Source organism: Diabrotica virgifera, chromosome 6 (genome assembly GCF_917563875.1).
Source record: "Diabrotica virgifera virgifera chromosome 6, PGI_DIABVI_V3a".
Lineage (NCBI taxonomy): Eukaryota > Metazoa > Arthropoda > Insecta > Coleoptera > Chrysomelidae > Diabrotica > Diabrotica virgifera.
Window position 1 is genome coordinate 235,543,400 of NC_065448.1, and position 19,551 is coordinate 235,562,950.

At 32.6% G+C, this 19,551-nt stretch overlaps 1 protein-coding gene across 2 annotated transcripts in view; it reads left to right on the forward strand.

Moving 5' to 3' along the window:
• Positions 1–286: 286 nt before the first annotated feature.
• Positions 287–19,551, forward strand: part of LOC126887324 (zinc finger protein 665-like) — a 42,277-nt gene continuing 23,012 nt past the window's right edge. For both annotated transcript variants that reach the window (XM_050654772.1, XM_050654771.1), the window contains exon 1: positions 287–680. In XM_050654772.1, coding sequence (XP_050510729.1) covers positions 425–680 — 256 coding nt within the window. In that variant the 5' untranslated portion in view covers positions 287–424. The remainder of the gene's footprint in view (positions 681–19,551) is intronic.

Here is a 19,551-nt window from a genome sequence, read left to right on the forward strand (position 1 = left end):
AAAGGATCTACCTTAAGGCATTATATGACCTTCCACGAGAAGCAAGTGGGTTGTTGAGTTAATTTCTATGTCTTCGCAGAGTAAAAGTCAACTTGAGTTGTCACACAACTATTTATTTTTATAATTAGGCCCTCTATTTGACAGCTCAGCAGTGATGCCACATTTAAGGCGACGGCTATTCGAATAAAAACGTTGTGTGATGCCGACAGATGTCTTTTACTGATAAAGTGACAAGGACAAATACGTCATTTGTCTTACAATAAACAATACAAACAAATGAAACAAAACAAATATTTTTTCCCTCCATTCATCATTGGTTTATTTAGTTTATTTTATTCATTAGTCCTGTGATAAGTTTCAAATATGTAAATGTATTATTACGCTAGTTAATACTCAAGTGAATATAGTATAATTTTAATTCAATATGGAATGTAATGAAAATAAGGACTCTACAAACCAAGAAATATTAACACATATTAAAGGTGAAGGAGATTCTCTACAGAAATATAACAGTAAAGAAGTTAAATCAGAACCAGATAATAGCAGTTATGGACAGGAATCGGTATTAGATGAGTATTGTTCAAATTCAGAGGATGTTAAAATAGAAAACCATGTATTAGAAGATGTATCTAATGAAATTAAGGTTAAAATAAAAAACGAACCAGAGGAGTGTAGCAATGGTAAGAAACTTATTTCTCTTCTTCATTTTAAAGTATTTTACATCATGAATGTGATATTTCACTGGAGTACTGAATAAGATTTTATGTTTATCTGTGTTTATGATCTTGAAACATGTTTCTCTTGGTGTGGGAGGAATCCTATTACTATTAATTTGTGGTCAATATATCCCCTTATATTCATATGCCTTTTATTTTTCGTAATGAAAAAGGTGCTTTTCCAAAAAAAAACTTTCTATGTTCCTATTCACAGAACCAACTATGCATATACCTAACAGTTTTTTATCTGGAGCACTAAGATGGGCAAATATTCACCCAGATCTAGACTTTTTGCACTCAAGGCTAAATTTATTTCTGGTCTCAAAAATGGTCATTTCAAAAACAGTCTCATCTTATTCATATACTTTTAAAGAGTGCGTCTGTATATTATAACAGCATGTTTCGCTTCATAGTCCTAAAATTTCATAAGAAATAATATAGCAATCCATTCATGTCAGAAACTGAACTGCATAATCGTCTAGGGTGAACCCACAGGCTTGCGTTCTCCCTTCTCCTCTGTTAACGTGGCAGTGTTTCTGTAATTCTGTAGCTTAGTAGCTTTAATTGGTGAGATACAGAAGACGAAGAAAACATAGATGATAAAAATCAAATTCAATTCAATTGAGGCTTTATTTGTGAATTTTATTAAAAACACTAGGGATGTTTATTTTTATAGAATAAAAGGTATTAAACCTCTTTTTTTATTTCATAAAAATCTGCAAAATCCTCTTAAGTTTTTAAGATCTATCTGAAGGATATCCATACTGTAGGAAAAGATTAGGGTGTAATTTGCATAATAGTAGAGAAACTAAAAATTTTCATAAAGTTTATTATATATTGTAATTTTTACTAGTACAGTGGAACCCCGATAAGTCGGCCCCCGATAACCCGGAAGTCCGGCTAACCCGGACCGATTTTCATCAGACAAAAATTTAACAAATAAACAATTTAACAATTTTATCAAATAAAAATGTATGTAGGCCAAATAATATTTCAGAGATAATGTGTATTTGTGTAATTTGAACACATAAGTACAATAGTAAAAATGATTCATGCACACCGCGGCAGCCAGAGCGACCGTCTCAGCTTATCGGAAAGAACAGACACCTGTCTGTATTCCTTTTTCTTTATTTATGTCAAACTGTCTTAGCATTGTTTAAAAAAGACGTGACTATTTAAAAATTCTTGTATTGTGTGTAGTACAGCCTATTAATCACTTCCGTTCTGTAATGTAATCGTGCTTCAGATTGTGTTTGCTTTGTCTACGTAATGGTAACAAAACGTAAAAATGTTGCAGTGACAATGGAAAAGAAACTAAAATAGAAACATTAGGTAGGACTGATAAAGACGAATCTTTAAAATAAATTTATTGCAGCATCATAATATGATATTATGCTACCATAGGTCTGGATCCCGCGTATGAAAAAAAAGTTGATTAATAGCAAGCTAAAAATTTATTAATAGCTTAAGGGTGTCTAGTCGGATAAACTTTGATATATGAGAACACTGGAACAGGGGCAGTTTTAATTGTGGAACAGGTCAAAAATTTTGAACGGTCAGAACACGAAAATGGCACATTTGTTTTGTCCGACAGAACAGACATAAACTCTCCGAACAGAGATTAAACTCTCATGCAAAAATCAGACTGCTATTTATCACCTGTCATAATTCCTGTCATTTGACATATTCTACATGTTCCTCTCATTAAAACGCCAATTTGGTGATAAATAGCAGTCTGATTTTTGCATGAGAGTTTAATCTCTGTTCGGAGAGTTTAAGTCTGTTCTGTCGGAAAAAATACATGTGCCGTTTTCATGGTCTGACCGTTCCAAATTTTTAACCTGTTCCACAGTTAAAACTTCCCCTGTTCCAGTGTTCCCATATATTAATGTTTGTCCGACTAGACACCCTTAAGCTAATAACAAATTTTCAGCTTGCTATTTATCAATTTTTTTTTGTACGCAGGATCCAGACCTACCATATTATGGTGTCGGTACATCTCTACAGTATGACTGAGTTTTTTACCAAGAAATGAACAAAACTCTACACTCTATACAACTATACGTAATTTAGATGTGTACTGTGCATATGTGTTTCATGTTTTTGTAATTGTAATGGAGGTTATTTATTAATTTTTACTATATTCTCCGGCTAACCCGGATTTTCGATAACCCGGATCGGCCGCGGTCCCGATTAATCCGAGTTATCGAGGTTCCACTGTACTTGGTGATAAACTTTCTGCTCACAAAGACACATTATTCTGTTCAACACTTCTGAAAAAAGATTGTAGTGATGAGCCGATGTACTGATAGAACATGACACTGACAAAAACCATTTTTACAAAGTAAATATAAGGCATAAATAAGAATGATTATTAAAGTAATTTTACAAGTTAATACTTTATTACAGTCAGAAAAATGAAAGAATACCCATGAACGAACATATAAAACACGCTGTATTTTCCTGTCACCGTGTTACAAAGAAAATTGTCCAGTACAAGTACATGTAACAATAATTATTACATGTACTTGCGCTGGCCAATTTTTTGTGTGATACGGTGACAGGAAAATACAGCGTGTTTTATATGTTCGTTCATGGGTATTCTTTCATTTTTCTGACTGTATATCAATTTACTTTGGAGGGAGTAATTAGAAACAGGACTAACAAAAAAGACAATAATCCAAAGTTCTACACAAATAATAGGGTATGCAGACGACCTAGGGTTGATAGCCCGTGACAAGAGAAGTCTAGAAGATGCACTGCTAACATTGACAAGAGCGGCAAAAATCAGGGGGTTAATAATTAATCAGAAAAAAACAAAATACTTAATAAGTACGAGAAATCAAGACCAAGTAAATAGAATAAAAGAGATAAGAATAAGTGATAATGTATTCCAAAGGGTTGACTGCTTTAAATACTTAGGAGTGATAGTAGATGGTCAAAACAGAAGAAGCATAGAGATAAATGAAAGAGTTAAAGCAGGGAATAGGGCATTCTGGAAATACCACAAGTTACTTAAAGATAAAAACCTAAGCAAGAAAACAAAGACAAAGATATATAGAGCGACAATTAGACCAGTCATCACTTATGGAGCAGAAGCAATGTGCCTTACAAAAAAAGATGAAGAAAAACTGAGAATAATAGAAAGAAAAATTATTAGAAGAATACATGGCCCAATCAAAACAGATCAAGGAGAAATACGAATTCTGATGAATCACGAAATAAGAAATCTAATGGAAGGAGAAGATATAGTGAGATTCATTAAAGCACAAAGGTTAAAATGGTTTGGCCACATCCAACGAAGAGAAGCAGATGCACTAATTAGGCAGATAACAAATTGGACGCCAGTAATAAACAGACCTAGAGGAAGACCGAAAATAAGATGGGAAGACCAACTGCGAGAGGATATATCCAATATGGAAATTACAGGCTGGAGAGAAAAAATACAGAATAGGAAAGAATGGAAACAGATTATAGAAAAAGCAAAAAACACGAAAATCTATAAAGAATAATGAAGAGGAATTATGCGGACCAATCCACCGCATGAAATGGATTAAAAGAGCTCATGAACCTGAGCGACCTATACTCTATACTAGAGTTTGAAGTTTCCGCAGGAGCTATATGTGCTTTCTGTTGTTTTCCGGGTTTGACTCCGTGTTGAATAATTTTGGTTTTGATAAAAACCATTATTTTGACGACGTTTCGGCAAGATCTCACTTGCCATTGTCAAGTCAGGTAGTTCCGCTTCTCGCTGCTGCTTGAAGTAAACTGAATTTTTACTCACGATACCGTCGCTTATGTAGTTGATCCTGATGCTGCTTGCCCTGCGCGAACTCTGGCTCTTGTTATTGGTCCGGTGTAGGTTGCAGTCATCGGCGGGATGTTACGCGTGGATGTTGCGGCCTGATTTATTTTGGTCTTTTTCTTCAATACCGTTTTCCAAGTTGTAGGAAGCCGTTGCGCATCATCTCTTTGGTTTAAGCCGTTGGGATTTCTTTCAATTTCTATCGATTCTCTGATTTCCCGTTTTCTTTTTATTTCGATGTTAGCTAACATCATTGTTTGGTTCAGGTTTATTGTGTGTCCTGTATTTGCGACATGTTGAGCCAGGGATGACGTGGTTTCTCCCCTTTCGATAGCATTTCGGTGTTCTTCTCGTCTTACCTGGATTCTTCGGTTGGTCTGTCCAATGTACGACTTTCCACAATCCCCACACGGAATCTCGTATACACCTTGGCTTTCTAACGATATTTTGGTCTTTGGTGTTGGTAAAATAGTTGAGATCTTTCTGTCCGTATTAAATATCGTTTCTATGTTGTGTTTTCTCAGCACTCTCCCTATTTTCTCTGTCGTACCCTTCACATATGGCAGAATGGTTTTGCCGATCGGCTTATTGTCTTCTGTAGGGTCCTTATCTCTTCTTCGAGCATTTTGAACTTTTTCGATGTTGTATGTTGAGAAGCCGTTTTTTCTTAACGCTGTTTTCACGTTATGCATTTCTTCATTTTGATGTTCTTGGTCTGTCAGTCTTTCGGATCTTGTAATCAAGGTTTTGATGACTGAATGCAATTGTGCAGGATGGTGGTGTGAAGCAGCATTTAGATATCTATCGGTATGTGTCGGTTTCCGATACACTGTATGGCCTATGTGTCCGTCTTGTTTCTTTATTATTAACACATCTAAGAATGGAATTTGATCGTTTTCTTCCAGTTCCATGGTAAACTTAATTTTATGGTGGATATTGTTGATGTGTTCTAAAAAAGCCTTTAGTTTTTCTTCTCCGTGGGTCCAGATAATAAAAGTGTCATCCACGTATCTAAGCCACAGTTTGGGTTTGTATTCAGCTGTTTCTATTGCCCGCTGTTCTATTTCCTTCATAAACAAGTTTGCTATTACTGGTGACAGTGGAGAACCCATCGGTGCTCCCTCAATTTGTTTATATCTTTGTTCCTTATAGATGAAATAAGTGTTATTTAAACAGTGTTATATATATATATATATATATATATATATATATATATATATATATATATATATATATATATATATATTGATGTGATCTTGATTATTGATATGAGATAATATTCTTATATGTCACTTAATTTAATCAATGTATTAATACTAATCTAATTAATTAACCAGATCACATATCAATATGTTTTCAATCTCAGGGCGAATTATTAATTAATTACTTACTTTCGTGGCTTCAAATATTTCTTAATGGTTCCTAATCGGGATAGAAAAGAAAAGAGTAAAAAAAAATACACATATGGGTTACAATTATAATCAAAATATTTTTTATTTTATTTAAAAGGCAATCAATGCTTAATATTTGCTATTTCTTATTATTCTTAAACATAACATTTACAAATGGGAATCTTATTTCCTTTTGGTTTTCAATTGAAAGTTTTTATTAACATTTAACTATTAGGAGTTATTAGGAACAACTCTATTTAACTTTGATGAAGCTTTTCTGATATTATTGATTATGTTATTCAATTTTTTATGTGGAATTTAATACGAAAAACCCATACATTCATGTCCAAACAAATGAGACTGACCTTTTCCTGGTGAACTGAAAATGTCCTCACACAAGACCCGTTTCCTGCTATCCTTGGCTGCGATCAAACCTCGTCCTGGCTTCCAGTAATGTTCTCCTTTGAAAAACTAGCTCGAATAGCTCTCGTTCCTGCTTTTGTTGTGATGCTGTGTTCTACCTTTTTCGAAACTGCTATCAGCTACCGGGACACTCTTGGCTCAAGGAGGTTCTTTTACTCTCGACCTGGCCTACTTCTCGTTCCACGATAGATACTCCACACTCACGGAACTACCGGCTTTCTCACTCTCCGTACACTACCGTCTACTACTCGACTTCACTTCTCGACAGCTCAAAACATTCTGATCTCACTTTGTCATTCATTCCCCTACTTTCTAAATATCCCTTCCAGATTCACAAATCAATCTTCCACCACCAACTCTCATTCGTAATATTCCTCAAAACCAATTTTTAATCTTTCTAAATATGCTTAATGGATTTCAAAAGAAAATATTTAATTCCCATTCTAAAATACTTTCTAACTATTTACAAATTTTAATGACCTATTCTCTCTTTCAAATGAGTCTTATTTAGCATAGGCTAATGATCGAAACCTTCCGCGAAAAACGATAATGAACTATCATCTATTTCACTGAGTTTTATTTAGCATAGGCTAATGATCGACCTTCCGAGAAGAACGATAATGGTACGCGTCATTCACTTTGTTTATCTAAGCACATTGTTCCGAGTTTCGTACGCTTATTCTAATCACTTCTTAAAATTACATATAACAATTTGTTGTATACAGGTTGTTTTAAATTTATATGCCCGTGGTTGAGAAAATTGAAAATATTTTATATTAAATTGAATTTTGTTTATCATTATTAAATTTTAATTTTTATATCAAATAGAAATATAACAAATCCCCGCCTTGTATTCGATAAAATTTATCTGCATTTTTAAATAAATTTTCTCGAGGCAAAACCAACTCCCTGTATATTTCCTTACTTTAATCTACGTCTTATATCCTAACTTACTATCTACTTTAATTAGTCCCACCTGTAGAGTAATTGTTTCCTTATTTTCAGTGTCCTCATCCTGTGTTAGAGTGTCGGATATTATGTTGTCTTTCCCTTTTTCCCATATCAATTTTCTGTCTTTTTCCTCAGATTTTTCACATACTTTTATCGTGTATTCTGCATCCTCGTTTTCATATGCCTCCTCTTCAAATGCCACTGTTTCGATCATATCTTTTTCGCTTTCATTTGTTAGCTTTATTTCTTCTTCTCCTGAGCTCATCTCTTCTTTTGAGGAATCCCAGTTTTCTTTTGCTTTTGATACTCTCAATTTTTTTTCTTCTGGGCTCAACTCTTCTTTTGAGGAGCCACAGGTTTCATTTTCTTTTATCTTTTTCTGACTTATTCTCCCTTTTCTTCTTTGTCCTTGCTTCGTTGCCAAATTCATTTCCACTGTTTGTTCTTTACCTGATTCGTCCGTATTTTGTTTCTCCTGTTCCTTTTCCTGTTCTTCTTCTTTTTCTTCTGTTAGATTCATCGTATTATTTTTCAAATCTATCACTACATGTTTTTCTGCCAATTCGTCAACTCCTACTATCATGTCATGTGACATGTTTGGCATTATTACACATTGTAGTGCATACATCTTCTTACCCAGTCGTACCATTACTCGTATGCCTTCATTTATAGTTGCCAATGTCCGTTTGTTTGCGCCCACTAAATTTACCCTAGGTATTTTGTAAATTAAATTTGTTAAGTTAACTTCTTCTATTAGTTTTCTGTTGACCAATGTTATTTCCGATCCAGTGTCTATCATAATTTTAATTGGTTTCTCGTTGATAAATCCATCCACAAATTTTAAATTAACTCCATTTTTCTTTTCGTTGTTTCCTGCCAATTTAATAAACTCCTTGGGTTGACAAAAGATTCCTGTTTGATTTTTTGTTTTTAGTGAGCGCCGTCGTGAAAAGACGCCGGTTGCTCATCGTTGTTTATATTTTCGTCATAATGTCTCTCTCCGGCATATGCTTCTGTCTGGGTATTATTTACCTCTCTTCTAATTTCTCTTGGTCTGTCGGATCTGTTTCGGTTTTCTCGATATCCCTGTTCATTTTGTCTACCATTATTTCTGTTTTCTTGATTTGAGCGTGTGGTGTTTCTATTCTGGTATTCTCGATTTCTGTCCTCATTCCATTGCCTATTTCTTTGTTCATAATTTCCTCTTCCGTTGTCTCTATTTTCGTTTTCCCTTCTGGGATTAAAATCTCGTCTTGTATAGTCCCTCCTATTTTCATTTCTATCTCTGTACTCCTGTGTTTCTCGGAGCCTGTAATCTTCTCGCGACCTTCTTGATTTTCTTTCTCTTAAACGCAATTCTCTTATTTGTAGGAATTGGCATAAACTATCTATGTCTGTGTAGTTTTGCAATGTGATATGGTCTTCCAGCGTTTCTTCGAAATGTCTTGCAATCAGTTCGACTAATTGTTCCGATGAGTAATTATATTGTAAATGTTTTGCGTTATAGTAAATTTGTAATGCATATGTCCTTTCTGATATACCCATCCTATCATTGTATTTCCCATTTTGCAATTCCTTGTTAATTTCCAATTGTTGGACTTTTCCCCAGAAATAATTCAAAAATTTTTGTTCAAATTCTTGCCAACTGTCAAATTCTTCTTTGCAATCGAACCATAGGCTTGCTTCATTTTTGAGATGGTTTCTGATAGTTTCTTTTGCTGTTTCGAAACTTCCGATGTGCTGTGTTTTCTTTTTCAAGCTATTTATGAACGGCACTGGGTGTAATCTTCTTACATCCCCGCCAAACCTTATCTTCACGTCATCTGTGCTATGTATAACCATTTCTCTTCTTTCTCCTACATTTTGTTGAATATTGATTTCCGCAATCTTTCTTTCCATTTCTTCTCTGATTGCTTGAATAGCATTTTCCAACTTATTCTCCAAATTTTCTATTTCTTTTTTCTGGCAATTCGTTATCTCCTTTATTTTATTTTGAATTTTCATTTCTTGTTCCTTCATCTCGTTTTTCATTGTTGTCAAACATCCTTTTACTTCCTTTTCATACTTTCCTATGCGTTCCTCCATTTTCTTGTTGTTCTCTTCTATTGCTTGTTTCATTTTTTGTTGTGTTTCATCCATTTTTTTATCCAATTTTTGTTGTGTTTCATCCATTTTTTGTTGTGTTTCATCCATTTTTTGTTGTTTCATCCATTTTTTGATCCACTTTATCCATTTTCTTTGATGTTTCTTCCTGATTTTTATCCATTGCTTGTTTTGTTTCCTCCTGATTTTTATCCATTGTCCTTTTTGCTTCATCCATTTTTTGTGACTGGAGTTGCATCAGTTGTAATAGTTTATCTATTCCTGATAATTCTTGCTGTTCTGATGCCATGATTGTCGTGTCTAAAATATCTTCTTGGTCTGAATGTTCTTTTTGTTTTTTGTTGTCTTTGCTTTGGCTTCTTGTCACAGACATTTGTTTTCAAGAAGTACTGTCCCCGCCAAATATGAAATTTTACTAGTATGTTACCAAAACGACTTTTTCTCACCCAAATATTATAAATTGTCAATAAATATCAAATGTAAATATCGTAAAAATAAAATATTAAATCAGTTATGTAAAATTTGTACCTAAAGAGATCTAAAATTTTATGTTATCAAATGTAAGTATCTCACTTTTTACCACAGGCATATAAATTTTCAAATACCGGCTTTACTCTTTCTATCCTTCAAATTTGCCACTAGAAATACTTTACAATGCTTTCCACGTTGGACGACAGTTGATGTGATCTTGATTATTGATATGAGATAATATTCTTATATGTCACTTAATTTAATCAATGTATTAATACTAATCTAATTAATTAACCAGATCACATATCAATATGTTTTCAATCTCAGGGCGAATTATTAATTAATTACTTACTTTCGTGGCTTCAAATATTTCTTAATGGTTCCTAATCGGGATAGAAAAGAAAAGAGTAAAAAAAATACACATATGGGTTACAATTATAATCAAAATATTTTTTATTTTATTTAAAAGGCAATCAATGCTTAATATTTGCTATTTCTTATTATTCTTAAACATAACATTTACAAATGGGAATCTTATTTCCTTTTGGTTTTCAATTGAAAGTTTTTATTAACATTTAACTATTAGGAGTTATTAGGAACAACTCTATTTAACTTTGATGAAGCTTTTCTGATATTATTGATTATGTTATTCAATTTTTTATGTGGAATTTAATACGAAAAACCCATACATTCATGTCCAAACAAATGAGACTGACCTTTTCCTGGTGAACTGAAAATGTCCTCACACAAGACCCGTTTCCTGCTATCCTTGGCTGCGATCAAACCTCGTCCTGGCTTCCAGTAATGTTCTCCTTTGAAAAACTAGCTCGAATAGCTCTCGTTCCTGCTTTTGTTGTGATGCTGTGTTCTACCTTTTTCGAAACTGCTATCAGCTACCGGGACACTCTTGGCCCAAGGAGGTTCTTTTACTCTCGACCTGGCCTACTTCTCGTTCCACGATAGATACTCCACACTCACGGAACTACCGGCTTTCTCACTCTCCGTACACTACCGTCTACTACTCGACTTCACTTCTCGACAGCTCAAAACATTCTGATCTCACTTTGTCATTCATTCCCCTACTTTCTAAATATCCCTTCCAGATTCACAAATCAATCTTCCACCACCAACTCTCATTCGTAATATTCCTCAAAACCAATTTTTAATCTTTCTAAATATGCTTAATGGATTTCAAAAGAAAATATTTAATTCCCATTCTAAAATACTTTCTAACTATTTACAAATTTTAATGACCTATTCTCTCTTTCAAATGAGTCTTATTTAGCATAGGCTAATGATCGAAACCTTCCGCGAAAAACGATAATGAACTATCATCTATTTCACTGAGTTTTATTTAGCATAGGCTAATGATCGACCTTCCGAGAAGAACGATAATGGTACGCGTCATTCACTTTGTTTATCTAAGCACATTGTTCCGAGTTTCGTACGCTTATTCTAATCACTTCTTAAAATTACATATAACAATTTGTTGTATACAGGTTGTTTTAAATTTATATGCCCGTGGTTGAGAAAATTGAAAATATTTTATATTAAATTGAATTTTGTTTATCATTATTAAATTTTAATTTTTATATCAAATAGAAATATAACAAATCCCCGCCTTGTATTCGATAAAATTTATCTGCATTTTTAAATAAATTTTCTCGAGGCAAAACCAACTCCCTGTATATTTCCTTACTTTAATCTACGTCTTATATCCTAACTTACTATCTACTTTAATTAGTCCCACCTGTAGAGTAATTGTTTCCTTATTTTCAGTGTCCTCATCCTGTGTTAGAGTGTCGGATATTATGTTGTCTTTCCCTTTTTCCCATATCAATTTTCTGTCTTTTTCCTCAGATTTTTCACATACTTTTATCGTGTATTCTGCATCCTCGTTTTCATATGCCTCCTCTTCAAATGCCACTGTTTCGATCATATCTTTTTCGCTTTCATTTGTTAGCTTTATTTCTTCTTCTCCTGAGCTCATCTCTTCTTTTGAGGAATCCCAGTTTTCTTTTGCTTTTGATACTCTCAATTTTTTTTCTTCTGGGCTCAACTCTTCTTTTGAGGAGCCACAGGTTTCATTTTCTTTTATCTTTTTCTGACTTATTCTCCCTTTTCTTCTTTGTCCTTGCTTCGTTGCCAAATTCATTTCCACTGTTTGTTCTTTACCTGATTCGTCCGTATTTTGTTTCTCCTGTTCCTTTTCCTGTTCTTCTTCTTTTTCTTCTGTTAGATTCATCGTATTATTTTTCAAATCTATCACTACATGTTTTTCTGCCAATTCGTCAACTCCTACTATCATGTCATGTGACATGTTTGGCATTATTACACATTGTAGTGCATACATCTTCTTACCCAGTCGTACCATTACTCGTATGCCTTCATTTATAGTTGCCAATGTCCGTTTGTTTGCGCCCACTAAATTTACCCTAGGTATTTTGTAAATTAAATTTGTTAAGTTAACTTCTTCTATTAGTTTTCTGTTGACCAATGTTATTTCCGATCCAGTGTCTATCATAATTTTAATTGGTTTCTCGTTGATAAATCCATCCACAAATTTTAAATTAACTCCATTTTTCTTTTCGTTGTTTCCTGCCAATTTAATAAACTCCTTGGGTTGACAAAAGATTCCTGTTTGATTTTTTGTTTTTAGTGAGCGCCGTCGTGAAAAGACGCCGGTTGCTCATCGTTGTTTATATTTTCGTCATAATGTCTCTCTCCGGCATATGCTTCTGTCTGGGTATTATTTACCTCTCTTCTAATTTCTCTTGGTCTGTCGGATCTGTTTCGGTTTTCTCGATATCCCTGTTCATTTTGTCTACCATTATTTCTGTTTTCTTGATTTGAGCGTGTGGTGTTTCTATTCTGGTATTCTCGATTTCTGTCCTCATTCCATTGCCTATTTCTTTGTTCATAATTTCCTCTTCCGTTGTCTCTATTTTCGTTTTCCCTTCTGGGATTAAAATCTCGTCTTGTATAGTCCCTCCTATTTTCATTTCTATCTCTGTACTCCTGTGTTTCTCGGAGCCTGTAATCTTCTCGCGACCTTCTTGATTTTCTTTCTCTTAAACGCAATTCTCTTATTTGTAGGAATTGGCATAAACTATCTATGTCTGTGTAGTTTTGCAATGTGATATGGTCTTCCAGCGTTTCTTCGAAATGTCTTGCAATCAGTTCGACTAATTGTTCCGATTGTTTTAAATTTATATGCCCGTGGTTGAGAAAATTGAAAATATTTTATATTAAATTGAATTTTGTTTATCATTATTAAATTTTAATTTTTATATCAAATAGAAATATAACAATATATATATATATATATATATATATATATATATATATATATATATATATATATATATAAAAGTACTGAGATAACAGCTGGGAAAACCCTGGTACTGAGGAAGCAATGAAAGACTGGTGCTTCAAAGTGAGTGCCTTTTATTTTGGTCAAGCTTTCGCCTATTGTTTTTAGGCTTCTTCAGGACTTGCTACAAAGAAGAACATTCTTTATAAATATGCTTAAAGATAGAACAAGCAATTCTTACCGAAATAGGTGCACTAGTGCTCAGTGAAAATAAGGATACATCTTTTACCTTGCCTTTTTTTGTGTATACATAAGTAATACAGATATTTTTGTTGTTATTACTTAGCTAATAAAACCAGATATCGAAACTGAGTCAGATCCTCCCTATTCAACCTAATCCATTGTAAGAAAATTTGGACAAGTGTCGTTAGAAGTTGATTTTTTTATTTACAAAATGATACCTATCGATCCATCGATTGTCAACGTCGTCTTCCGTTTTTTTACGTCTGACTGACACATAGAAGATTTGTTTAGAGATTTCGAGAGAAGAGACTCGTAACATCAAACAACCATTCGACTGTCACTATTCGAACAGCTGTCTGAAATCACTTCTATATATATATATATATATATATATATATATATATATATATATATATATATATATATATATATATATATATATATATATATATATATATATATATATATATATATATATAAAAACAAAAGATGTAGATCTTTGAAACACACTCAGTGATCAAATGATCCACAGGTACTGGTTTGGACGACCACTCGTACGAAAACAAACAAATGAAATAGAGAATGCGGAAAAATCCCCTTACGAACAATTCACACATCCACTACTTCGGGCTGGGAAAAATTTTTTGAATAGAATCGAAGATCCAAACACCAGCTCTTAGAAATGTGTTTCGCCCTCTTCAACCTCTATGGGCTCATCGGTGAAGATGAGAGGTTGAATATCTTCAGACACATTCCAATCAAAAAACAACATTCGAGACCTAGACATAGCAGGAACGTAAATCTACGCCCAACTTGACAATGCCATTCTCAAGTTTTAATTCCCTAATTACTTTAGAGTAAGTAAGATAATGTTTATGAAAAAACAAAAGATGTAGATCTTTGAAACACACTCAGTGATCAAATGATCCACAGGTACTGGTTTGGACGACCACTCGTACGAAAACAAACAAATGAAATAGAGAATGCGGAAAAATCCCCTTACGAACTCTTTTGTTTTTTCATAAACATTATCTTACTTACTCTAAAGTAATTAGGGAATTAAAACTTGAGAATGGCATTGTCAAGTTGGGCGTAGATTTACGTTCCTGCTATGTCTAGGTCTCGAATGTTGTTTTTTGATTGGAATGTGTCTGAAGATATTCAACCTCTCATCTTCACCGATGAGCCCATAGAGGTTGAAGAGGGCGAAACACATTTCTAAGAGCTGGTGTTTGGATCTTCGATTCTATTCAAAAAATTTTTCCCAGCCCGAAGTAGTGGATGTGTGAATTGTTCGTAAGGGGATTTTTCCGCATTCTCTATTTCATTTGTTTGTTTTCGTACGAGTGGTCGTCCAAACCAGTACCTGTGGATCATTTGATCACTGAGTGTGTTTCAAAGATCTACATCTTTTGTTTTTTCATAAACATTATCTTACTTACTCTAAAGTAATTAGGGAATTAAAACTTGAGAATGGCATTGTCAAGTTGGGCGTAGATTTACGTTCCTGCTATGTCTAGGTCTCGAATGTTGTTTTTTGATTGGAATGTGTCTGAAGATATTCAACCTCTCATCTTCACCGATGAGCCCATAGAGGTTGAAGAGGGCGAAACACATTTCTAAGAGCTGGTGTTTGGATCTTCGATTCTATTCAAAAAATTTTTCCCAGCCCGAAGTAGTGGATGTGTGAATTGTTCGTAAGGGGATTTTTCCGCATTCTCTATTTCATTTGTTTATATATATATATATATATATATATATATATATATATATATATATATATATATATATATATATATATATCAATTTACTATTTTAGTTAAAACAAGCCGTAAAATTAAAATAGTATTTCGTAATATTTACATGGTTTATTTACTCGGTAGACCGTATGCTATAGTAGAAATGCGACGATAGTAAAAGGGAAAATAACGCTATACCTAATACAATGACTCTTGGAGATCGTACTGCCTTTAATGGAACTGATATCGCTAATCTTTTTGCTAATCAATTCTCTTCCGTCAATACAAACTAATCCTTACATTCACATGTAACCCAGATTTCACCTTTGGTTAATGTGTCTAATTAACACATTGATATTTCAAAAATCTACGAAAAACTGTCTGAACTTAATACCAACAAAGTTCCTGGTCCTGATGGAATTCCCCCTACTTTCCTTAAAACATGTAGCTTCATTCTATCCTGCCCACTTTTTTATATATTTAATAAGTCTCTATTAACAGGGGAATTTCCAGACTACTGGAAAAACTCTTATGTCACTCCAATATACAGAGTGAGTTTTATGTATGGAAACACTCAATTATCTCGAAAACGGCTTGCACGATTTTTATAGATTTTGGTAAGTAGGGGTTTTCTAACTCGTTCGATATTATAGTGCTAATTACATTGTTGTCAGATCTTCTCTTTTTCTGCAAATCTAATGAACTTTCTTATTTCAAATAGAACACCCTATATATTTTTTGCGTTTTGAAGTCCTTAAGAAATACTCATTATTTTCCATGTTATATACCCTATACCTAAATGCCATAATTTCGGAGTTATTGCTACATTTATTTTTAAAATTTTTTTTTTAAATTTGAACAAATTATAAAAATCAATTTTCTCGGCCCAGGTGGATATTATTTTAGGTTATTTGGATCATTGGGAACAAAAAAGGTCTTTTGTAATGTTTCTCTAAAATTAATCGTTTTCGAGTAATCAACAATTTGAAACTGAAAAAAATCGAATAATGACGATTTTTAAGGTTCTAAAACAAAAGTAAAAAATATAATTTTTGAAATTATAAAGTACCTAAATTCAAGCCCAACTCTTCTTCTGATAGCTTGCTGTAAGATTTTTTGTCTCTTTTTATTCTAAAACATTGATTTTTAATTTTTAATGAAGTGCATATGAGAGGACGGGCGATCGGGCTGCATTAACATTTAAAATTACAATGTTTTAAAATGAAACAATCTTAAATTACTTATCGGTATCTGATAAAATAAGGCATGAGGTTGAATTTGGATATTTCGCAGTTTCAAAAATAAAATTGTTTATTTGTGTTCTTGAACCTTGAAAATCGTCATTATTCGATTTTTTTCAGTTTTAAATTGTTTATAACTCGGAAACGATTAATTTTAGAGAAAAATTATAAAAGATCTTTTTTGTTCCCCATGATCCAAACAACCTAAAATAGTGTTTACCCGGGTCAAAAAAATTGATTTTTATAATTTGTTTAAATTTTTTTTTAAATAAATGTAGCAATAACTCCGAAATTATGGCATTTAGGTATAGGGAATATAACATGAAAAATTATCAGTATTTCTTAGGGATTTCAAAACACAAAAAATATATAGGGTGTTCCATTTAAAATAAGAAAGTTCATTAGATTTCCAGAAAAACTGAAAATACGACAACAATGTAATTATCACTATAATATCGGCCGCATTAGAAAACCCATACCTACCAAAATCTATAAAAATCGTGTAAACCGTTTTTGAGATAATTGAGTATTTCCATACATAAAACTCACTCTGTATAAATCAGGTCGAAAATCGGATATAGGTAACTATCGTCCCATTTCTGTTCTTATTGCTATTCTTATTGCTATTCCTAAAGTTTTTGAGAGCATTATTTCCGATTATTTAAGTTGTGACTGCTCGCCAATTATAGGGGCCCAACAATTTGGATTTACATCCAAAAAAAAGAATGTATGTGTACTTTGTACTCACATAAGAAGATATTCTTCTATTATATAATAGGTAATTTAAACGAAGTAAATATACTTAAAAGGTTATTTGTACTTATTTGATTTAAAAATCAAACTAACTTTCTTATCTACCACTTTCAAAAAAGAAGAATATCTTCAAAAATTATATAATAATATACTTACAATCATAAAATCTATAAAAAAAAATAAAAAAATAATAACTTGCTTGGGGCTTGAACCCACTTCACGTCTACCGTGCCGTACAAAAGTTGACGGCATTTCAAACTGCACCACATTCTCGTATACGTCATGTGGGAATATACACAAACTAAACGTTTACACCATAAATTTATATGAATTTAATAAAATTATTAGTTTGATTTTTGTCGAAATAAAATACAACAAAATATAGAGTAAGAAAACGATATATGAGATGAAGATTTGTAGAAAGTTTGTTCGTAATCAGATTATGTAAATTAAAGCATTGCCTACTAATAGGTAACTACATTATTTTGTTTACATTTTCCAAATAGATAGGTATTGAAACTATTAGGTATTTCCAACTGAAACATTTAGAATTACGTACCTGCGGCTTTTCAAAACCATTTAAAAAGTCACTATAATTATAAATTTGATTTTATTTCTGTCCACACATCAATAAAAACTAATATTATACAATATTTTTGTTTACCGATAACCTCCATATTGAACAACTATTGACAGATCATTTCAAAATTTCAACACCCAATCAGAGCCTGTATAACGACTAATACCATACTGTCGGTGTGCGCATGCGCGAGGATCAATAAAATTTTACCCTCAATCGATTCGCCGCCAAAGAAGAATATCTTCAAAAATCAGCAGAATTATGTCTCATAACATATCGATACATTTTTGACAAAGTAAAGTAAGTGACATTTTATGTTTTTCCATTAAACTAAAGCTAATATTGTTTAGAAGGTACTGCCAAAGTGTAGTAAGCCTAGAATTAATTCAAACGTAATATGTCTAGGCTTACAACACTCCGGCAGTACCTTCTAAACAATAAGATGATTCGCCAAAAATGTCACTTACGTTACTTTGCCAAAAATGTATCGATATGTTGATTTTTTGACAGATGCTCTTGAGAGGGGTTTACAAGTTGACTCTGTTTTTACTGACTTTTCCAAAGCTTTCGACAAAGTTAATCATGAGCTCTTGATTCATAAACTTTATTTTTACGGAGTTGATGGCCTTATATTGAAGTGGCTCAAGAGCTATCTTACGCAAAGATCGCAAATTGTCAGGGTTAATCATTACTATTCTCATACTATCTCTGTTACCTCAGGTGTACCATAGGGATCACACTTGGGACCTCTGTTGTTTAATATATTTATCAATGATCTAATACCCTGTTTCCAAGTAAGTGAAACTTTGTTATTCGCTGATGATTTAAAATGTTTTAAAATAGTCACATGTGAGGCTGATTCACTTAGTCTACAAGGTGATATTGATCGCCTATCTAACTGGTGTATGCAAAATGGTATGTGTTTGAATGCATCCAAATGCCATATTCTTTGTTTTCATCGAACTCATCATCCAATCATCTTCGAATATAGTATAAATAATTTTATTATTAGCCAAAATTTACAATTTTAAGTACATATAATATAATATACAGAAAGACACCTAGATGTGAAAACATCTGTGTGTGTCTATAGAAAAATCGTAAATAAATATAGATTACTTATAAACAAACATAACTCAAAAGAAAACACATTCGAGAATCAAAATTATTTGGAATTTAAACTTAAAACCAAGTAAACAGCATATCTATATAATATAATAATATGTAAAAAATCCAACTTATAGGTATTAAGAATTCCAAAATCAAAAAAAGAACATTTTTTCAGGATTTACAATTCAAATTGTGTTTTGTTTCCAGTAATACAATCAACTACCTTTTTATTGAACATTTTTATGGATTTGATTTCTTTTATTTTGTTTGGTAGTAAATTATAATACTTGGGTGCCCTAAAAATCACAGAATGTTGGCTTATTCCTCGACTTAACTGTGGTAAAACTAAGCTTCTTTTGATGTTACCTCTAGTTTGATAATTATGTTCTATTAGTGTCTGTTTGGAGAAATTTTTATGAATATATGTGCAACATGTTGAAATATAGAGTGTTTTCAAGTCGCAGATTTTATTATTATATAATTCAGTTGTAGAGAAAAGTTTAGGTTTATTTAACATTATTTTAATAATTGAATTTTGAGCTACTTTGAGATTTCTTATGTTGTTTTCATATGCTCCACCCCACAACAAAATTCCATACCTTAGTAAAGGCTCAATTAAGGATTGATAAATCATAGTGATCAGTTTTTTTGCAAGAAACTCCCTTAGCAGATAAAATTTATGCATAAGTGCCCTAATCTTTTTGTTAGATAT